General features: G+C 39.0%; 1 protein-coding gene across 1 annotated transcript in view; it reads left to right on the top strand.

The window, feature by feature from the left end:
- The first annotated feature begins 6,441 nt into the window (after nt 1–6,441).
- The window catches only part of TBCCD1 (TBCC domain containing 1), a 210,625-nt gene continuing 192,814 nt past the window's right edge, over nt 6,442–24,252 (top strand). The window contains exon 1 of the mRNA XM_053698547.1: nt 6,442–6,916. Coding sequence (XP_053554522.1) covers nt 6,581–6,916 — 336 coding nt within the window. The 5' untranslated portion in view covers nt 6,442–6,580. The remainder of the gene's footprint in view (nt 6,917–24,252) is intronic.

The raw sequence follows: 24,252 nt of genomic DNA, 5'->3' as shown, positions 1-24,252 counted from the left end.
ATGTGGCGATTCACATGATAGTTCATACACAGGGACATTTAGAGACCTAACGCTTGATACGTTTAACATCATTATGTGTACACAAGTGCTTCTGTAACTTACCTGTGACTCAAACTAACATGGATTACAAATACTGAAGTTTACAAATATTTAATTATCTTGGATTATCAACTGACATTACAACTCTTGAAGTAACCAGAACACACTATTGAATGCTTTACACAGTATCTGGACTTATATGTAATGACTTTACTCCAGCAGTTTGGACACAGTGAAAGTGATCTTTGTTTTTCATAAATACAGTTTTTTCTTGTTACTCCTTGCAGTTACACTGTCACGGGATTTTTGACAGGCAGTGTGACAGGTGGTGCCGTTCTTTTTCACTCCCTGGGGACGCCCTGGGGGTGTGTTTTTCGTTTTGTGTTGCTTATATTATATGGTACGGATGTGTTTGGTGGATGGGGTTTGTGTGGATATGAGTGAGTTACTTCTTGCCCATTCCGGTGTTATTCTAAACATGTTTTTTCAGAGCATTGTAGCATAATAAAATATTGATATTTAAAAATTTATTCTAAGACTCATTGGCTGGGATTATTGAGTATTTATGTTTATTATAGTAGCAGCTAAATCCGGAGTGGCAGATTAGGGGTTAATAATTTTATTTTAGTGTTTGCGATGCGGGAGGGCCTCGGTTTAGGGGTTAATAGGTAGTTATGGGTGTTAGGGTACTTTTTAGCACTTTAGTTATGAGTTTTATGTTACAGCTTTGTAGCGTAAAACCCCTAACTACTGACTTTCAGTTTACGGTATGGATCTTGGCAGTATAGGCTGTACCACTCACTTTTTGGCCTCCCAGGCAGACTCGTAATACAGGCGCTATGGAAGTCCCATTGAAAAAAGACTTTACGCAAATTGCGTAAGTTAATTTGCTTTACGGCCAAAAAAGTGTGCGGTACAGAAATACCTGCAAGACTCGTAATAGCAGTGGTAGTGAAAAAGAGCCTTAATGCTGCTTTTTCACTCATACCTCAAAACTCGTAATCTAGCCATTAGTTTGCTGACATCTGTTCTCAGAGGCTAATGTTCTTATCTGGTTGTCAAGTGTAACCATGCCTGCTAGTATCAACATGGTCTCAATATATTTCATCTTATCTTATACCAAGGCCGAATGTCTACAGTTTTCTTGCCTTTTACATAAACAATTATCTCAAGTGCTGTTATTTTCCACTGAGCATGTTGTAATAAGGGGGCGTGTATGAAGCCCATCTGTGTCAATTGACAATGTATGTGATGTATACTATATAACCGCATTGTGGGTGGTCAATAAACAGAACAGTTGTTATACTTCATTTAAGTGGGCTGACAGTCTGTTCCCGAGATCTCGTATAAGGGGCAATGCTCTGCTTCAGCTGAGGTTTAGAATACTTATTGGTGATAAGGTGTATCCAGCCTCTAAAAGTTTCCCTAAAAGTACCCACCAATCAGCAAGCGATATCCAGGGTTCTGAACCAAAAACAGGCTAGCTTGTAAGCTTACATTCCTACTTTTTCAAATAAAGATACCAAGAGAACGAAGAAAAATTGTTAATAGGAGTAAATAAGAAAGTTGCTAAAAATTGCATGCCCTGTCTGAATCATGAAAGAATAAATTTGGGTTCAGTATCCCTTTGAATTCTGGTTACACAAAAACCATGTAAACAAGATTTAGATTAAATAATGATGTCTGTGAAAAAAGGTACTAAAATGTTAATTTCCAATTGTTCTCTCTAAAGGGCCTGATGATCAAAGTTTTTCCTGCTTGTTGAGATATTGTAGTGCAGACTTCACAGGGGCTGAACTTACTGAGGCCCTGATATTCAAAAGCTCTCTGCTCATGTGAGATGATCTAAAATAATCCTCCAGCACTGCGAGATCCCTAGTGAAATTTTTAAAAAGCAGATTTTGCTTTATTTCTCAAAGGGACGTTCCCTGTATTTCTGTATGTGAAGGAGAGACAAGCCCAGTGCAATATAGCACTGCATGACATGACAGTGCTGCTGCATTTACACTTTGTGCTTTCTATTTTATATTACTTTACACTTCAGATAAAATTGTATTATATGTAAACTTTGCACTTTCTATTTTGTATTTTATATTGTATACAGCAGTGTATGTAGGATTGTGATTTTACAAATTCTGATTATAGTGCAGACTTCACAGAGGAAGAATTCACTGAATTTTCTAAGAAAAGGGGAGGTACCTGTGTATCCCAGAGAGATGTCTTCCATAGAAAATAATGAAGCACTCTAGGAAACAAAATTTCACATGGGAGAGAGAAGGTAACTGGAGAACCCATGGGGCTGATATAAAGGCTCTGTTTGCATCAATTACAAATTAAACTGAAATGTATTCACTATAATTTAACTTGCTTTTGTCTATCTTTTAGTATATAGTACTTTTCTGTTAGTTAAAATAAGTGAATTGTGAATTTTGAGCAAACGTCAACTGCATACAGATGGCTAAATGTAGCCACCAATCTGCAGGCGCTACCCAGGTGCTGAGCAAAAAATGGGCCGGCTCCTAAGCTTGCATTCCCACTTTTCAAATAAAGATACCAAAAGAACGAAGAAAATTTGGTAATAGGAGTAAATTAGAATGTTGCTTAAATCTGCATGCATCTGAATCATGAAAGAAAAAATGTGGGTTTCATATCCCTTTCAGTGTAAAGTAATAAAAAATAGAAAGCACAAAGTGTAAATGCAGCAGAACTGTCATGTCATGCAGTTCATATTGAACTGGGCTTGTCTCCCCTTTACATACATAAATGCAGGGAACACCCCTAGGAGAAGTAAAGTTAAATCTGTCTTTTAAGAAATTCACTAGGGATCTTGCAGTGCTAGAGGATAATTTTAGAATAGATCATCTTAACAAAGCAGAGAGCTTTAAATTATCAGGCCCTAAGTTCTGACCTTTGAGTAAACAATAAAAAAGGAGATAATTAGGACTTGTGTAAACAATAAGACAGAGAAGATAATGCGATCTGCTTTCCCTGCTAGCTCAACCTATTTCATTTGGTTGTGGTTTTAATTAGCAGTAGCAGTTATTTCATATACAAAATGATGCCTAAAGTTGCAATTACCCATATATTTTTTTAAATCTGCAGCTGGTATAACAAGTCATTGTAAACACATTAAGGAGAAACCAATTTTACAGTACACTGTCCCTTTAAAGGAATAGTCTAGTCAAAATTAAACTTTCATGATTCAGATAGAGCAGGTCATTTTAAACAACTTTCTAATTTACTCCTATTATCAAATTTTCTTCATTCTCTTGGTATCTTTATTTGAAAAAAACAAGAATGTAAGTGCAGGAACCGGCCCATTTTTGGTTCAGACCTGGGTAGCACTTTCTTATTGGTTTCTAAATGTAGCCACCAATTAGCAAGCTTTACCCAGGCTCTGAACCAAAAATGGGCCAGCTCCTATGCTTACTTTAAAATAAAGATACCAAGAGAACGAAGAAAAATTGATAATAGGAGTAAATTAGAAAGTTGCTTAATATTGCATGCTCTATCTGAATCATGGAAGTTTAATTTTTACTAGGCTATTCCTTTAAGGGAAAAAAGATAAACATACAACTCAGGCTTTTAAAGCTGTTTGTAAGGCACAATTTACAGTTTTGCAAGTCATTTTGTACGCAGAGCTTTTGCATGAATAAAAAAATACTTGATTGTCCTTTTTAGTTTATATATTCTATGGGGATGTTCTTCAAAGAGATATTAAACAGTAAATACATGCTAGACATAATAATGTGTTCAAAACAAAGATTACCTTGTAATAATATGTAAACATATTCAATTATTTTTTTCAATTATATAAGTTGTTAAACATTAAAGATATACATTTTTAATTTCTATAAAGTACATTAGTTTCTATAAAGCAACGGGGACCACCATGCTTAAATTTAAAGGGACATGAAACCCAATTTTTTTGTGTGATTTAAAGGATTCCAAAAGTTTATTTTTTTTACTCTAATTACATTATCAAAAACCAATCTACATAGCTTAACAATAAAAACATACCTATTTTCAAGTCAAAACGAGCGTTATCAGTGTAATAAAACTATATATTTTATTTGAGAAAAAAACGTCATCCAAGCCAAACACCCTTCTAGTGTGCCTTCATTACAAAATCGTGTGTCCAATCACAATGCGTTATCGTGTATATGATTAACGCATTGTTTCGTCACCCGGCGTATGCGCTATTCAATCTGGCGTTTTGCGCATGCACATATTGCCTCTCTGAATCCACATGTAACCTAATGCATGTACTGGCACAACGCATGCGCTATACGGGATACGGCTTGTCTATGAGCAAAGTCGGCTAATGCACTTAGAAATTGTTATCTGAACTTATAATTTATGGCTGTTATTTTGATGTCTCGTTTCAACCCACAAACTCAATCAGTGAGCTATTGTTGGGAATGTTTTTATTAATTTAATTCAAAACTTGATAGGTTACCTATATTATGATATCAATATCATAATATCAATATATGATGATAATAATTCATATTAACCTTTTAATGCCGTTATGATGGAATACAACGTCTTAACAAACGGCTGTCCTGAAGCCTACTAGGCTTGCAGGATTTGATCGCAGTCTGGAGGGCATTCCTAGTGTCTTAGGGACGCCCCCAGACCCGATCCCATAATTGAAATCTCGCAATCTTTTGCATGATCGCGTGATTTCAATTTGTCTACATCGGAACACTGTTCCGATGTAGACGTTTTAACCCGGTCATGAAAGGGTTATCGATATTAGATAACAACATATATATATATATATATAGATACTGTATATATAAACTGTAACAAAATTCAGTGTATTCACAATGAATTAATAATAGAATTGTTTATGCTTACTATATTATCGATATACTGCTGATTCATTACTGACATGCTTTTTTTTCATTATGTGTATTCTTATCAATTACATTATTGGTAAATATATATTATTGCCAACATTATATCTTAAAAAATAAGGAACAGAGTGCAATATAAAAAGTTACGATATTGGGAATTATTAAAATGATGGTCACTGGAATTAATATTTAACTTAATTGTAAGAGTAAAAACGCATATCCAAAAAATCATATATATTAAATTAATAGGGGTTTCATTCATAATTAGTCGTACATTTAAATAATTAATAACATTTACTGCTCATTATTGCAAGGGGAATTCTCTCAGCGCAGCGTTACTATCTTACTTGTTCTAGATCACTGTCACACCTGTTTTTGCGAGTATCGATTCAGACAGTCTGATGCTTCAGAGGACGGTGACGTAAATGATGACGCGTTACATAGATTGCACATTCGCAGTACGGACGAAAACGGCCATATTGATAACTCAGGTTATCGTGAACTATTTGTTATACAGAATACAGCTTCTAACGGTGGGTTTTGAAAACAATTCATGTTAGCAGATGAATATTCGGAGAACGCTAATAATAAGATAAGTAAAGCCTATTAGAAATATCATTATTAAAGATGGATATAGCGATTTAAAACAAGTCTTTGCAAACGTTTAGTGTCCCTTTAAAGACAGCACACAATTTTAAACAACTTTCCAATTTACTGCTATTATCTCATTTATTTTGTTCTCTTAGTATATTTTGTTTAAAATCATACCTAGGTAGGCTTAGGAGCTGCTGATTGGTGGTTGCACATATATGCCTCATGTTATTGGCTCACTCATGAACATTGCTGTTTCTTCAAAAAAGGATACTATGAGATTGAAGCACATAAGATAATAGAAGTAAATTGGAAAATGTTTTAAAATTGTATTCTCTATCTGAATCATGACATAAAAGGTTTGGGTTTCCTGTCACTTTAAGTTTTTCTTTATCTTTCCTGCTGAGGACACTTAGGGACATATATAAAACAGGCAATAAAAGACTGTGCAAACAAATTTGTATGGAAATCCTGCTAAGAGTTATTTAAACAATCCTATGTTCCACACTGACTTGTTTGCACAGTCTTTTTTATTGCCTGTTTAATATCTATCCTTAAAGTGATGGTAAATCAAAGTGATTAACAAATGCTAGGATTTACCATCACTAAAAATCAAGGGGAGATTCATTCATCAACAGAGTAAAAAAGGGTGCTAAATGGTACACCAACATGACAGTCAATAATCATGCCATATGGAGTATTGAATTTGTAATGAATTTATACTCAGTATAGAGAACTGGATCTTACAATGTAAGTACAGATTATGTTACTATCGTGCTAATATAACATGAAGTCTTCTCATATATCGAAATGCAAATTAAAATTGTCTTTTTCAAATTTAGAGACTGATTGATTAGCCCCAAATAATAACAGTTCGTGACATAACTTCCGTACTCCATTCCCCGCCCAAACGTGTCAGTCCTTGTGTCATTCCTCCACCCACATTCGCACTTCGTTTCCATGGGATCTGTGCTACCGGTGTCTGCAAACAGAGGCGGCGAGTTGTGACGTACCGATTTAGGGATGCTAAGTGTCCCGCGGAATATTTGAAATAGTGTTTATATTCTGTGTTTAAGGAATTCCTAGATATGGATAAGTACAGAGCACAGTTATGGGTTAAAACCGACCCGTTTCTCGTGGGTGCTCTGCAGTTGCCGCCCCCGTCTAAGTTCAGCATGCACTATTTGCGCAAGATGTCCACTTATGTCAGGACCCGCTCTGTGGAAGGCTGCTACCCGCGGCTGTACTGGGTAATGTGGCGGCACATCGCATGTGGCAAGCTGCAGCTAGAGGAGGACACGGCCTGGTTGTACTTTGAAGTGTTCCATAGCCTGTCTGAGAAGAATGCACAAAAAAGCCTGGAGTGGGCAGAGGCTGCATCTAGCTGCACATCGCTAGAGGAGTATGAGAAGGTCAAAAGTAAGGTAGGTTAACGGTGTGTATGAAGTTAGTATACGTCGGCCCAGATCTGGTGACGTTAGTATTCTAGTTACTTTATTAATCGGACCAAGGCAATACAAGTGACATTAGATGAAAAATATCAAGCACATGCAAGAGTTGTAGCTAATAATTTTTCTTGTAAAAGTTGAAGTTTTTATATTAAAGGGAAATACAAGTGCAAAAAGAAAGTGTTTAGTTAGTGCATGCATGTCTTTATTGCTTACATATAACTGTGTATAACCTTTTTTAAAGGGATTAAATACATAGTAAGTGAGCAGCAATGCAGTACTGGGAGCTAGCTGACCACATTTAGAAAGCCAATGACAAGATGGATACATATATATGCAGCCACCAATAAGCAGATAGCTAACAGCAGTGCATTGCTGCTCCTGAGCCTACCTAGGTATAGATTTCAACAAAGGATACCAAAAGAAAGCTCTACATGAATTGGGTTTAATATCCCTTTAAAGTTCATGTACAGCTTTCTTTTGGTATCCTTTTGAAAAGCATACTTAGGTAGGCTTAGGAGCAGCAATGCACTATTGGGAGCTATCTGCTGATTGGTGGCTGCACATATATGCCTCTTGTCATTGTCTCCTTTTTCCCCTTAAACAAAGGATACCAAGAGAATTAACCAAATTTGATAATAGAGGTAAATTGGACGTTTGTTTAAAATTGTTTCTGAATCATAAAAGAAAAAATGTGTTTCATGTCCCTTTTTAAAGGGACATTTAAACAGCTTTTTCTGCAATGTAGTTATACTATTGCAGTACATACAGTGTGTATGCCAGCCTCTGTGTTCAAAGTACCTTGCATTACTTATTTTTTACTTCTGTGCTCAGTTACTTAACCCCTTAACGACCAAGGACGTACGCCACACGTCCTCAAAAAAAAATAGTTAATGACCGAGGACGTGTGGCGGACGTCCTTGGTCTGGAAAGCAGCTGGAAACGATCCTGCTCGCTTCCAGCTGCTTTCCGGTTATTGCAGTGATGCCTCAACATAGAGGCATCCTGCAATAACCCCCCTTGGCCATCCGATGCAGAGAGAGCCACTCTGTGGCCCTCTCTGTACCGGACATCGATGGCCGGTTTTCGTTGGTGGGTGGGAGCCAGTCTGGGAGGCGGGTGGGCGGCCATCGATGGGCCGTATGATGTGGAGGGGGGCGGGAACGCCGGGTGCGCGCGCGGGGGTAGGAAGCGAGTGGGAACCGCTACACTACAGAAAAATGATGGGAGAAAAGTGGCAGTGATTGCCAAATATATTTAAATATATGTAGATCTGGGAGGGGTGGTGGGTTGGTCTTTTGGGGGGGGGGGGCAAGCTACACTACAGAAAATTATTTAAAAAAAAATAATAAAACATGTTTTACTATAAACTGGGTACTGGCAGACAGCTGCCAGTACCAAAGATGGCTACTAATAAGTTAGAGGGGGATGGGTAAAGAGCTGTTTGGGGGGTATCAGGGAGGTTGGGGGCTAAAGGGGGATCCTCCAGAGCAGCATATGTAAATATGCCTTTTTTATTTTATTTATTTTTTATCAAGGATAGCTTTTTTTTTTTTTAGTACTGGCAGACTTTCTGCCAGTACTTAACATGGCGGGGACAATTGTGGGGTGGGGGAGGGAAGAGAGCTGTTTGGGAGGGATCAGGGGGTGTAATGTGTCAGGTGGGAGGCTGATCTCTACACTAAAGCTAAAATTAACCCTGCAAGCTCCCTACATGCTACCTAATTAACCCCTTCACTGCTAGCCATAATACACGTGTGATGCGCAGCGGCATTTAGCGGCCTTCTAATTACCAAAAAGCAATGCCAAAGCCATGTATGTCTGCTATTTCTCAACAAAGGGGATCCCAGAGAAGCATTTACAACCATTTGTGCCATAATTGCACAAGCTGTTTGTAAATGATTTCAGTGAGAAACCTAAAATTGTGAAAAATTTTACTTTTTTTTTTTAATTTAATCGCATTTGGCGTTGAAATGGTGACATGAAATATACCAAAATGGGCCTAGATCAATACTTAGGGTTGTCTACTACACTACAATAAAGCTAAAATTAACCCTACAAGCTCCCTACATGCTCCCTAATTAACCCCTTCATTGCTGGGCATAATACACGTGTGGTGCGCAGTGGCATTTAGCGGCCTTCTAATTACCAAAAAGCAACACCAAATCCATATATGTCTATTTATGAAAAAAGGGGATTCCAGAGAAGCATTTACAACCATTTGTGCCATAATTGCACGAGCTGTTTGTAAATAAATTCAGTGAGAAACCTAAAGTTTGTAACAAAATGTGTGAAAAAGTGAACAATTTTTTTTATTTGATCGCATTTGGCGGTGAAATGGTGGCATGAAATATACCAAAATGGGCCTAGATCAATACTTTGGGATGTCTTCTAAAAAAAAATATATACATGTCAAGGGATATTCAGGGATTCCTGGAAGATATCAGTGTTCCAATGTAACTAGCGCCAAGTTTGAAAAAAAGGGGTTTGGAAATAGCAAAGTGCTTCTTGTATTTATTGCCCTATAACTTGCAAAGAACATGTAAACATTGGGTATTTCTAAACTCAGGACAAAATTTGGAAACTATTTAGCATGAGTGTTTTTTGGTGGTTGCAGATGTGTAACAGATTTTGGGGGTCAAAGTTAGAAAAAGTGTGTTTTTTTTTCCATTTTTTTCCTCCATATTTTATATATTTTTTTATAGTAAATTATAAGATATGATGAAAATAATGGTATCTTTAGAAAGTCCATTTAATGGCGAGAAAAACGGTATATAATATGTGTGGGTACAGTAAATGAGTAAGAGTAAAATTACAGCTAAACACAAACACTGCAGAAATGTAAAAATAGCCTTGGTCCCAAACGGTCAGAAAATGGACAAGTGCTGTGGTCATTAAGGGGTTAAAGTGAATGTAAACTTAAATCAATTAGTGCCTGGTTTTTAAATATACTATTAAAAGCAGGGGCACTTTCATTGATGAAAGTTTACATTGCACCATATTTTTACAAATACCTTTTACTTCTTCAAATCTGGATCGGCATCCCCTGCCTGCAGATCCTCTGTACTTGCGTCACCAATGATGAAACCGGCTTCCTCCAATTACAGGAGGTCATCACAAGATGGACGCTTTGGGGGGAAGCCGTGATCGGAGGAAGCAGGTTTCGTCATTGGTGACGTATTTACAGAGGACCTGCAGGCGGGGGATGCCGATCCGGCTTTGAAGAAGTAAAAGGTAAGTATTTGTAAAAATATTTTACTTTTTTTTTTGTTTTAATTATTATTTTTTAATTATTATTTTAAAAGATAGATAATCGTTTTGCTTAACCAACAGAGTTATATTAATATACTTTTTATCTCTGTCATTTCCTTGTATCTACGCATCTTCTGATAGCCCCCTGATCACATAATTGTTTTGTTTACTATCTACTAGTTGATAAGCCTGCCCAGAGGGCAGTCTATGTGTGAAAAATGTAACCCCCCAAGCTACAAAAAAAAAAATACAGAAAAAATTGCACTATCCAAAAAAAAATAATTAAACCTATTCCCTATGAAATTAAAAAAGCCCCCCAAATAAAAACACCCCCAATCTAATACTACCAATAGCCCTTAAAAAGGGCTTTTTGTAGGGCATTGCCCTAAAGAAATCAGCTCTTTTACATTAAAAATATACAAAGTCCCCCCAAACAGTAACCCCCCCCCCCAAACACCAAATATCCCAAAATAAAAAAACCTAACACTAATAAACCTAAACTACCTATTGCCCCTAAAGGGGCATTTGTATGGGCATAATCCTATTAAAAACAAAGGCACTTTCATTCATCGAAATTTACATTTCACTCGTTTTCTTCAAAAACTTACCGTTTAATCCTGACAGCCGCTCCATCGATTCCCCCTCTTCGTAAGTCAGAAATAATGAATCTGGCTTCCTCCAATCACGGCTTCCCCCCCCCCGGGGCAATCATGGCCTGAGGCAACGCAGTGATTGGAGGAAGCCGGATTCGTCATTTTGGACCCGTGAAGAGGGCTTGCGACGGGCGGAAGAAGTGCTGCTGCAGCTGTCGGGATTAAAAGCTAAGTTTTTGAAGAAAACAAATGAAATGTCAATTTTGATGAATTAAAGTGACCTTGTTTTTAATAGGATTATTAAAAACCAGGCACTAATTTATCAAAATTGACCTTCACTTTAAAAGGGCATTCAGCTCTTTTGCAAATTGCCCAATAAACCCTAATCTAAAAAAAACAAAAACTCCCTAAAAATGAAAAAACCTCCCCGTAAGACTAAAGCCCCAAATAGGTACTCACTGTCCGATGGAGAAGGTCTTCTTTCAGGCAGGTCCATCATCTTCATCCACATCCGGCGCAGAGCGGTCTTCCTAGATGTGCCAATCCTCGGCGATGGTCATCTGTGGTGGCGTCATGGAGGCTCGTCTTCATCAGATGTCCGTCATATACTGAATATTGAATGCAAGGCACCGCAATCAATTTAGGGTATCTTGCATTCCTATTGGCTGAATTTTTCCAAACAGCCAATAGGATTAGAGCTACTGAAATCCTATTGGCTGTTCAAATCAGCCAATAAGATTTCAGTAGCTCTTATCCTTTTGACTGAATTTGAAAATTTCAGCCAATAGGAATGCAAGGTACCCCAATTAATATGGGGTACCTTGAATTCAATCTTCAGGGTGCGGCGGACGATCGCATGAAGAGGAACCTCCACGCCTTCGCCGAGGATCGCCACATCATGGAAGACTGCTCCGGACCGCTGCTCCGCGCACATCTGGGAAGACCGCCACATCTGGGAAGACCGCTCTGGACCTCTGCGCCGCCTTTGCTGTGGATGAAGATTATGGACTCGCCTGTTTGGGGTTTTAGTGTTAGTTTTTTTTAAAGTTTTTTATTTATTTTTTTAATTTAGGGTTTATTGGGCAATTTGCAAAAGAATTCAATTTTAAGGGCAATGCCCATACAAATGCCCTTTAGGGGCAGTGGGTAGGTTTATTAGTTAGTTTTTTTTTTTTGTTTTTGTTTTTTTGGGGGGGTTTGGTGGGTGGGGGTTTTTACTGTTAGGGGGGACTTTTTTATTTTTAATGTAAAAAAGCTAATTTCTTTATGGCAATGCTCTACAAAAAAAGCTTTAATTGGTAGTTTATTCTGATGTTAGGGGGTATTTTTATTTTGGGGGGACTTTTTATTTTCATAAAGATTAGGTTTTATTTTGGTTAGTGTTGTTTATTATTTTTTGTAATGTTAGCCTTTTTTATTTTCTGTGATTTGTATGTATTTCTGTTAATTGTAATGTATTTTTTTTTAAATGTAATTAAGTGGTTAATTTAGGGGATGTTAGGTTAGGGGGCTTATTCATTTAAATTTAGTTTTTTGCAATGTGGGGGTTGGCGGTTTAGGAGTTAATAGGTAATTTAGGTTTAATGTGGGGGTTGGCGGATTAGTGGTTAATAGGTGTATTAGGTAGTTTGCAATGTGGTTGGCAGATTTAGGGGTTAATAATTTTTATTGGGTATTTTGTTTTTCTTAATACTTTGTGCGGGCAGTTAGTTTATTTTTTTTTCTTAATAGTTCATACGGGCGGTTATTTTATTTTTTTTAAAAAAATACTTATTGCGAGCGTTTTTTTTTTTTTTTGTAATGCTCCGTTTGCCTTCGCTGCATCCTGGTGGATTCTGAAAATGGCACAACCCTGCCATTTTCGGAATCCTTGCGCTGCCAACATTTCTTTAAGGATGTGTGCGCAACTGCAGACAGCGACGGATGCGTTACAAATGCGATTATAATATAGATTGACTTGCATTTTAGCAAGTTAGTGCTGTGTTGTGCTGACTCTTAAATAACTAAATGGGCGTGAGCACACTTATCTATATGGCCCACATGAACTAGCAGTCTCCTGTTGTAAAAAGCAAATAAAAAAAGCATGTGATAAGAGGCTGTCTGTAGTGGCTTAGAAACAGGCAGAAATTTAGAAGTTTAAATGTTTTATAAAGTTATATTAATATAACAATGTTGGTTGTGCAAAGCTGGGGAATGGGTAGTAAAGGCATTTATCTTTTTAAACAATAACAGTTTGGTGTTGACAGTCCCTTTAAGTAGAATACTTTTTGCAATATACTTCCATTAGCAAAAATGTTTCTAGTAATTGCGGTTTTTCAGTGACATAAGCACATATGCTGTGTGGGTCAGTGCACCAGTATTCAAACTCTGAGAGTTGGTGTTGGTGTGTACAGTATTGTGTCTGTGATACAAGCCCCTGCTGACTCTCTGAGAAGGCGCTGTTGTATGGGCCCTTACGGCATATGTGTGTATGCCACTGAAAAAAGCATAACAACTTACATAATTTAATACTTGACAGGGGTTGACACAGTCCAGGAGCCATGGCTGACATTTATATCTGATTATTCTACATAGAAGTGTGTGTGGCTGGCTTTTCAATATTATCATTGGCGCCAGCATTGCAGAATTGCGAATAACTTTGTTAAAGGGGCAGTCTACTACAGAATTTTTATTGTTTAAAAACATAGAGAATCCATTTTTATTACCCATTTCACAGTTTTACATAACCAACACAGTTATATTTAGAGCTGCAACAACTAATCGGCATAATTGATAATAATCGATTATGAAAATAGTTGTCAACGAATCTCATAATCAATTAGTTGGTCTGTGCACAGCACCAGCTGCTTCACTCCACTGAGCTTATGCACATAATATTGTGTTTTATGGTTATGCCCTCAGACTAAAGGACGTCTACAGATGTTTACGTTTCACTTTTTTAGGACTCTATAAGTTCTTTCTTTTTAAGTTTACAACTACTCCTGGCTTATGTGCAACCCAGAAATAATAGGAATCATAATTTGGATTGTTTATATTAAAATCAGTTGATTTGGGACTAGGCTTTGCATGATATAGTGCTGAGCTTGTTATTTACACCTAGCCTAGATTGATGGCATTTGTTGTATGAATTGATGTCACTATTATCTGTTTGCACAATTATTAGCGGATCGCTTGCTTTTGCTGATTATATGTACTCTATATAGATGTGTAAGGCTGAATCATGTTACTGATATATAGTCTTAGCTCTTTTGCTTATTTTTTTAATATATATATATATATATATATATATATATATATATATATATATATATATATATATATATATATATATAATTTTTTTTTTTTAATTAACTGGAATATGTACCAAATTCAACCTCTATAAGTACATATCTGTTATTTTAAGAGTGTACTAGATAATTTTCCCCCCACCTTATAGCTGGTTGTTTGCTAATGCATATAGATATTCAAGATATTTTTATGTCAGAATGAAGTCCAGGCTTACTTTAAGAGGCCTCTTGCATTGGTGGAGAGCTAACAAAGATAAATATCCCACCTTGGTGAAATTGGCAAAACCCTATTAATGCATCTCAGGCACCTCAACACCACCTGAACGCCTCTTTTCTGCTCCAGGCAAAATAGCTTGCAAAAAAGAGAGCCAGCCTCAGCCAGGAGCATGTGGACATGTTGACATTTTTGCATTTCAATGCAGTTTCTGAGAGAGTGAATAACAGAATGTTCTGCTGCTTAAACAAAATGGACCAACAGTTGTCAATGTAAAGTTTTAGTCTGAAGTTTATATTTATAGCACTCAGTATGTGGATTTTATTTTAAATATAGGATTTTTTTTTTTTTTTTTTTTTTTATCCGATTAGTTAATTGATCGAAAAAATAATCGTCCGATTAATTGATTATGAAAATAATCGTTGGTTGCAGCCCTAGTTATATTATTACACTTTTTACCTCTCCGATTACCTTGTATCTAAGCCTCTGCAGACTGCCTCCTAATTTAATTTTTTTTGACAGACTTCCATTTTAGCCAGTCAGTGCTGACTTATAAATAACTTTACGGGAGTGAGCACAATTTTATCTATATTGCACACTTGAACTTGTGCTGTCTAGCTGCAAAAAAACTGTCAAAATGCTCTAAAATTAGTCGACCTTCAAAGGCTTAGAAATTAGAGTATGAGCCTACCTAGGTTTAGCTTTCAACAAAGAATACCAAGAGAAGAAAGCAAGTTTGATGATTAAAGTGAAGGTCAATTTTGACAAATTAGTGCCCGGTTTTTAATAATCCTATTAACCCCTTAACGACCAAGGACGTTCCTGGCACGTCCTCTGGGGTTTAAAGCGGTGGAAGCGATCGTGATCGCTTCCAGCCGCTTTCAAGGTATTGCAGTGATGCCTCGATATTGAGGCATCACTGCAATACCTTTTTTACCCACTCTTGCCCTCTCTGCATCGGCCAGTGAGGGTGCCGATCGTTGGTGGGTGGGAGCCATTACAGGGAGGTGGGTGGGCGGCTCATCGCTGGCGGATATATGCCAGAGGAGGACGGGGATCGGGTTCAAGGGCGTCGGGAGCACGCGCATGGGGCTGCAACGGGAGGGACCGCTACACTATGGAACATATTTTAGTTAATACATGCAGGGAGAGGGTAATCTGAGCGCAGGAGCCACTCAAACAGTATTGCAGTGATGCCTCGATGTTGAGGCATCCTGCAATACTGTTCCTGACTGCTGGGCTCCATTTTGATCGCTCCCACCCGCCCAGCAGTCAGAGCATCAGAAGCCATCGGTCAGGCTTCTGATGCTCTGTAAGTGTGCAAAGTGCCTTGGTGGGTCCAGGCACTTGGTAAAGTAAATTAGCATACAAAACAATTAATAAAAAATATTTATTTTTAATAAAATAGCCCCATATAGCCCCCCTCCCCCATGTGGCTTCAAAGATGGCGATGCCCAGTGCATCATGGGGCTTCTGGGGGTTTCCCTAGCCTGCCTCATCATATGGGTGGGGTTAATCTGGCAGATCAGCCGCTGCAGCCCTACCTAATTATGCGGAGGACAAGGGCCTGGTACAAAAAAGGTGGCAAATTACTTAAAGGGCCACTGTAAGTAAATATTTTCTACAATACCAACATTTTGGACGCAGAAACATTTTGGCCAAAAATGGCTTTTTTTTTTTTTTTTTTTTTTTTTTTTTTTCTTCTTGGTAAAATTGTGTAGCATATTATTGTTTTAAGATATTTTTGTCCAATTTTAGTGTTACTTTCAATAAAAGTGTGGGCTTTTTTTATTGGCTCTATTTATGCAAAAAAAAATAAAATAAAAAAGATTAATTTGAAAAAATACATTTTCGGTATCAGTTTCGGTTTTCGGCCAAGTGCATCCCGGATTTTCGGTTTCGGTCCAGAATTTTCATTTCGGTGCATCACTAGTGTCAACGTTTCAAATATATACACTTTCATGGCAATAAATAAAACTGGGGTATGCAATAGGCCTATGAAAAGAAATACTCTCACTTTCAACTCAAATTACAAGTCATACAATTGTAACTGAACCTTCCCAAAATCCTGGCAAACCTATGCATGGGGGGATAGGTGTACAACCTGGACTGTTTTTTTGCAATAACCCCCAAGGCAGAACATAGTGCGATCTGCGATATTATCGCAGAAAGTGGAGCCTGCCTGCAGAAAGCACGGCCAGGTGTGTTGAGCAGAGAATTTTCTTCAACAGGATTTTTTTTCTGGCCAGTGCAGTGCTTTCAAATGGACAACCGGCACATTTTTACTTTGAAATGGCTGCTCTGCTCCTGAAATTGATACGTTTTTAGATGCAATATCATTATTGTTACTTTTACCCGCCAGAACGGCTTCTGGGACTGCGAGGTAAGTGCAGGGATGCGCAATTCCTATCGCCCGATGCCCAGGACATGCAGATGATGTGCAATCATTTTAGTCTCTCAGTATGGAAATCAAGCTAGTTTGCAAAGCACCAGGCTTTATAGCTCAAGCAGCCGGGAGAGCGACCCAGAGCTACTTGAGGGATACACTTATACACAGCCTTGTAGCACACACATCCCGGTGAATGGAAGGCTGTAGTTTGGCACTCTTTTCCAGCTAGCTGAACTCAAGCTTCCGGAACCCAGCCAGCCGAAACAGACCCTCGTTTTGAGACGTCACACCCACAGGGTTGCTTCTAGGTAGAAAATAAAATTTGTCTACCCCTGAATTTACGGTCAGTACAGATTAAGCAGATTTTTCGTCCTGGGGCCACAATTCAATTCTCCAGTCATTTTTATTTTATTTCTCCAGTCCAGTGTTACCAAAACTCCTCTCCTTTACAAATGTTTCATTCCTGTCCTCACACCTTCAGTGTTAATATAGTCTATACATTTGTGTGTCTATGTATTTTGCTTTTAAAAAAAAAAAAAAAAGTTTTAATTTATTTTTTAAAGTTTGTTCACTGGCTGTGTGAGTGTAAAGAATACATTTCAGGTTCTTTTGGCATTACTGCAATAAGCTTGTTTTTTTTTTTTTTTTTTTTTTTTTTTTTAAATGCTTCTCTGAAAAAAACAAAAAACTGATGCCAATACATGTTTTAAACTCACCCTAAGACACTGTTAGTGTTAGGTCTGCGGTATTTTGGTTATTGTGGTGGTCATTTTTTCAGAAGGGGCCATGTACATTCCTCTTTTACAACCAAGGGGTTATGCTAGCAAATTTAGATCAGCGACACATCAGTTATTTATTATCACCTTCCCTCACTAAATATTGTAATCAGATTTTAATAATGAATGAACAGCCAAAGCCTTTTTATTTGCAAATTGTAAATAACTAATAATAATAATACTACTAATAATTAGTAGTATTATTTTATTAGCGTAAGTTTCTCTGATGAAAGTCTACTTTTGCCTACTATAGCAGTGGTTCCTCAACAAGAACAGTAAAAATAAAACCAGGGTTGTGATATACATTTTAAATGTTAACAGAACAAAATTTCTATTAACATTTAAAATGTATATCACCACCCTGGTTTTATTTTTATTGTTCTTGGGGGGAAAAAAGGAATGGTAACTCTATTGTGGTTCTTTAAGCATATATGCACAAAAGGTAGATAGGGGACTTTATATTTGTCAGCTGAGCTGATAGAATGGGGTCACGTTAAAATAAATATATACATTTGCTTTGCACAAGAATATTCTATATAGGTCTATATTAAATACCGTATATATCTATATTTTGCCTGATAGGATTAGGTTTTTCAATGCCATCTTTTTTCTTTACATTGATTTTTACGTGTGAATTTTCCATACCCAACTCTGTAATTCCAGACCTGTGTGTGTGTGTATATATGGTGTGTGTATGATGGGTGGGTGTATGTGTGTGTATATGGTGTATACACAGGCTGTACATGAACCTGTCCTCATGCACACCGAGTAAGGGCAACAAACACAGCAACACCAGCTTCTTAAAGACACTGCAGAAAAAGTTTCACTAAAAAAAAAAAATCTCATCGCAGAAAATGAAAAAAGTTCTGCCTCTGGGGCAATAACTTACAATATTTTCTCCTAAATCATAGTCAAAAAGCAATGTGTGTGTAAAAATGAAAATTGAAAAATGACCACCATACACTTTCTCCAATTTCTCTTGGCTAAAACAGTTGCATCAAAGTACTCCCATATATACAATACCTTGAGGTGTCAACTTTTCAAATACATGCACATTCATGGCAAGCAAATAAATTGGGTTATGTAAAAAGGCCCCCCAAAAAGACGATAGGTAAAGAAGATATGTTAAATGTGAAAAAAAAATCACAAACGCATGTCAGACATTTGGCATTGCACCCCCCAAACAAGTCAACAAACCTATGCATAGATAGTATCACTGTACTCAGGAGATGTTGGTGAACACATATTGGGTCTTTGGCAGTAACACATAACAGGAACTGAGAATCCATGCCTAAAGTACAATGTGTGTGAAAAAAAATGACTACCCAAAAGTTTGACAAAGACTGGTGATTGAATTAGTGCATGGAAAGTGTTAAAATACCAGCATTTAAAATACCCTAGGGTGTCTACTTTTCAAAAATATATGGTTTGATGGGGGTAAATTACATTGGCCAGCTTCAGAAATGTCCCAGATAGGACATGAATGCATGGAATACGCCCCCTAAAAATAAGGCCTTTTCTCCAACATAGGTGTGTCCGGTCCACGGCGTCATCCTTACTTGTGGGATATTCTCTTCCCCAACAGGAAATGGCAAAGAGCCCAGCAAAGCTGGTCACATGATCCCTCCTAGGCTCCGCCTACCCCAGTCATTCTCTTTGCCGTTGTACAGGCAACATCTCCACGGAGATGGCTTAGAGTTTTTTAGTGTTTAACTGTAGTTTTTATTATTCAATCAAGAGTTTGTTATTTTAAAATAGTGCTGGTATGTACTATTTACTCAGAAACAGAAAAGAGATGAAGATTTCTGTTTGTATGAGGAAAATGATTTTAGCACCGTAACTAAAATCCATGGCTGTTCCACACAGGACTGTTGAGAGCAATTAACTTCAGTTGGGAGAACAGTGTGCAGTCTCTTACTGCTTGAGGTATGACACATTCTAACAAGACGATGTAATGCTGGAAGCTGTCATTTTCCCTATGGGATCCGGTAAGCCATGTTTATTAAGATAGTAAATAAGGGCTTCACAAGGGCTTATTAAGACTGTAGACTTTTTCTGGGCTAAATCGATTCATTATTAACACATATTTAGCCTTGAGGAATCATTTATTCTGGGTATTTTGATATGATTATATCGGCAGGCACTGTTTTAGACACCTTATTCTTTAGGGGCTTTCCCTAATCATAGTCAGAGCCTCATTTTCGCGCCGGTATGGCGCACTTGTTTTTGAGGACAGCATGGCATGCAGCTGCATGTGTGTGGAGCTCTGATACATAGAAAAGTCTTTCTGAAGGCATCATTTGGTATCGTATTCCCCTTTGGGCTTGGTTGGGTCTCAGCAAAGCAGATTCCAGGGACTGTAAAGGGGTTAAATATAAAAACGGCTCCGGTTCCGTTATTTTAAGGGTTAAAGCTTCCAAATTTGGTGTGCAATACTTTTAAGGCTTTAAGACACTGTGGTGAAATTTTGGTGAATTTTGAACAATTCCTTCATACTTTTTCGCAATTGCAGTAATAAAGTGTGTTTAGTTTAAAATTTAAAGTGACAGTAACGGTTTTATTTTAAAACGTTTTTTGTGCTTTGTTATCAAGTTTATGCCTGTTTAACATGTCTGAACTACCAGATAGATTGTGTTCTGACTGTGGGGAAACCAAGGTTCCTTCTCATTTAACTATATGTATTTTATGTCATAAAAATTTTTAGTAAAAATGATGCCCAAGATGATTCCTCAAGTGAGGGGAGTAAGCATGGTACTGCATCATCCCCTCCTTCGTCTACACCAGTCTTGCCCATACAGGAGGCCCCTAGTACATCTAGTGCGCCAATACTCCTTACTATGCAACATTTAACGGCTGTAATGGATAATTCTATCAAAAACATTTTAGCCAATATGCCCACTTATCAGCGAAAGCGCGACTGCTCTGTTTTAGAAAATTCTGTAGAGCATGAGAACGCTGATGATATGGTTTCTGAAGGGCCCCTACACCAGTCTGAGGGGACCAGGGAGGTTTTGTCTGAGGGAGAAATTTCAGATTCAGGAAACATTTCTCAACAAGCTGAACCTGATGTGATTACTTTTAAATTTAAGTTGGAACATCTCCGCGCTCTGCTTAAGGAGGTGTTATCCAATTTGGATGATTGTGATTATCTGGTCATTCCAGAACCACTATGTAAAATGGAAAAGTTCTTAGAGGCCCCGGGGCCCCCCGAAGCTTTTCCTATATCCTAGCGGGTGGCGTACATTGTTAGTAAAGAATGGGACAGGCCCGGTATACCTTTAGTACCTCCCCCCATATTTATAAAATTGTTTTCCTATAGTCGACCCCAGAAAGGACTGATGGCAGACAGTCCCCAAGGTCGAGGGGGCGGTTTCTACTCTACACAAGCGCGCCACTATACCCATAGAAGATAGTTGTGCTTTCCAAGATCCTATGGATAAAAAATTAGAAGGTCTGCTAAAAAAGATGTTTGTTCAGCAAGGTTCCCTTCTACAACCAATTGCATGCATTGTCCCTGTCACTGCAGCCGCGTGTTTCTAGTTTGATGAGCTAGGAAAGGCGATTATTAGTAATTCTTCTTCTTATGAGGAGATTATGGACAGAATTCGTGCTCTTAAATTGGCTAATTCTTTCACCCTAGACGCCACCTTGCAATTGGCTAGGTTAGCGGCGAAAAAATTCTGGGTTTGCTATTGTGGCGCAGAGCGCTTTGGTTAAAATCTTGGGCAGCGGATGCGTCTTCCAAGAACAAATTGCTTGACATTCCTTTCAAGGGGAAAAACACTCTTTGGCCCTGACTTGAAAGAGATTATCTCTGATATCACTGGGGGCAAGGGCCACGCCCTTCCTCAGGATAGGTCTTTTCAAGACCAAAAATAAACCTAAGTTTCGTCCCTTTCGCAGAAACGGATCAGCCCCAAGGGCTACGTCCTCTAAGCAGGAAGGTAATACTTCTCAAGCCAATCCAGCCTGGAGACCTATGCAAGGCTGGAACAAAGGAAAGCAGGCCAGGAAACCTGCCACTGCTACCAAGACAGCATGAAATGCGGGCCCCCGATCCGGGACCGGATCTGGTGGGGGGCAGACTCTCTCTCTTCGCTCAGGCTTGGGCAAGAGATGTTCTGGATCCTTGGGCGCTAGAAATAGTCTCCCAAGGTTATTCTCTGGAGTTCAAGGGGCTTCCTCCAAGGGGGAGGTTCCACAGGTCTCAGTTGTCTTCAGACCACATAAGAAGACAGGCATTCTTACATTGGGTAGAAGACCTGCTAAAAATGGGAGTGATTCATCCTGTTCCATTAGGAGAACAAGGGATGGGGTTCTACTCCAATCTGTTCATAGTTCCCAAAAAAGAGGGAACGTTCAGACCAATCTTAGATCTCAAGATCTTGAACAAGTTTCTCAAGGTTCCATCGTTCAAGATGGAAACCATTCGAACACTTCTTCCTTCCATCCAGGAAGGTCAATTCATGACCAAGGTGGATTTCAAGGATGCGTATCTACATATTCCTATCCACAAGGAACATCATCGGTTCCTAAGGTTTGCATTCCTGGACAAGCATTTCCAGTTCGTGGCGTTTTCTTTCGGATTAGCCACTGCTCCTAGGATTTTCTCATAGGTACTAGGGTCCCTTCTGGCGGTGCTAAGACCAAGGGGCATTGCTGTAGTACCTTACTTGGACGACATTCTGATTCGAGCGTCGTCCCTTCCTCAAGTAAAGGCTCACACGGACATTGTCCTGGCCTTTCTCAGATCTCACGGATGGAAAGTGAACGTGGAAAAGAGTTCTCTATCTCCGTCAACGAGGGTTCCCTTCTTGGGAACTATAATAGACTCCTTAGAAATGAGGATTTTTCTGACAGAAGCCAGAAAAACAAAACTTCTAGACTCTTGTCGGATACTTCATTCCGTTCCTCTTCCTTCCATAGCGCAGTGCATGGAAGTGATAGGTTTGATGGTTGCGGCAATGGACATAGTTCCTTTTGTGCGCATTCATCTAAGACCATTACAACTGTTCATGCTCAGTCAGTGGAATGGGGACTATTCAGACTTGTCTCCGAAGATACAAGTAAATCAGAGGACCAGAGACTCATTCCGTTGGTGGCTGTCCCTGGACAACCTGTCACAAGGGATGACCTTCCGCAGACCAGAGTGGGTCATTGTCACGACCGACGCCAGTCTGATGGGCTGGGGCGCGGTCTGGGGATCCCTGAAAGCTCAGGGTCTTTGGTCTCGGGTAGAATCTCTTCTACCGATAAATATTCTGGAACTGAGAGCGATATTCAATGCTCTCAAAGCTTGGCCTCAGCTAGCGAGGGCCAAGTTCATACATCAACCATCAGGGGGGAACAAGGAGTTCCCTAGCGATGGAAGAAGTGACCAAAATCATTCTATGGGCGGAGTCTCACTCCTGCCACCTGTCTGCTATCCACATCCCAGGAGTGGAAAATTGGGAAGCGGATTTTCTGAGTCGTCAGACATTGCATCCGGGGGAGTGGGAACTCCATCCGGAAATCTTTGCCCAAGTCACTCAACCGTGGGGCATTCCAGACATGGATCTGATGGCCTCTCGTCAGAACTTCAGAGTTCCTTACTACGGGTACAGATCCAGGGATCCCAAGGCGGCTCTAGTGGATGCACTAGTAGCACCTTGGACCTTCAAACTAGCTTATGTGTTCCCGCCGTTTCCTCTCATCCCCAGGCTGGTAGCCAGGATCAATCAGGAGAGGGCGTCGGTGATTTTGATAGCTCCTGCGTGGCCACGCAGGACTTGGTATGCAGATCTGGTGAATATGTCATCGGCTCCACCATGGAAGCTACCTTTGAGACGAGACCTTCTTGTTCTAGGTCCGTTCGACCCACTCCAGCTGACTGCTTGGAGATTGAACGCTTGATCTTATCAAAGCGAGGGTTCTCAGATTCTGTTATTAATACTCTTGTTCAGGCCTGAAAGCCTGTAACCAGAAAAATTACCACATAATTTGGTATATCTGTTGGTGTGAATCTGCAGGATTCCCTTGGGACAAGGTTAAGATTCCTAAGAGTCTATCCTTTCTTCGAGAAGGATTGGAAAAAGGATTATCTGCAAGTTCCTTGATGGGACAGATTTCTGCCTTGTCTGTGTTACTTCACAAAAAGCTGGCAGCTGTGCCAGATGTTCTAGCCTTTGTTCAGGCTCTGGTTAGAATCAAGCCTGTTTACAAAATTTTGACTCCTCCTTGGAGTCTCAACCTAGTTCTTTCAGTTCTTCAGGGGGTTCCGTTTGAACCCTTACATTCCGTTGATATTAAGTTATTATCTTGGAAAGTTTTGTTTTTGGTTGCAATTTCTTCTGCTAGAAGAGTTTCAGAATTATCTGCTCTGCAGTGTTCTTCTCCTTATCTGGTGTTCCATGCAGATAAGGTGGTTTTGCGTACTAAACCTGGTTTTCTTCCAAGAGTTGTTTCTAACAAAAACATTAACCAGGAGATAGTTGTGCCTTCTTTGTGTCCTAATCCAGTTTCAAAGAAGGAACGTTTGTTGCACAACTTGGATGTAGTTCGTGCTCTTAAATTTTACTTAGCAGCTACTAAGGATTTCAGACAAACTTTGTCTTTGTTTGTTGTTTATTCTGGTAAACGGAGAGGTCAAAAAGCAACTTCTACCTCTCTCTCCTTCTGGATTAAAAGCATTATCCGATTGGCTTATGAGACTGCCGGACGGCAGCCTCCTGAAAGAATCACAGCTCACTCCACTAGGGCTGTGGCTTCCACATGGGCCTTCAAGAACGAGGCTTCTGTTGATCAGATATGTAAGGCAGCGAC

This window comes from Bombina bombina, chromosome 1, assembly GCF_027579735.1.
Source record: "Bombina bombina isolate aBomBom1 chromosome 1, aBomBom1.pri, whole genome shotgun sequence".
NCBI lineage: Eukaryota > Metazoa > Chordata > Amphibia > Anura > Bombinatoridae > Bombina > Bombina bombina.
This window is presented reverse-complemented; position numbering and strand designations above follow the sequence as displayed.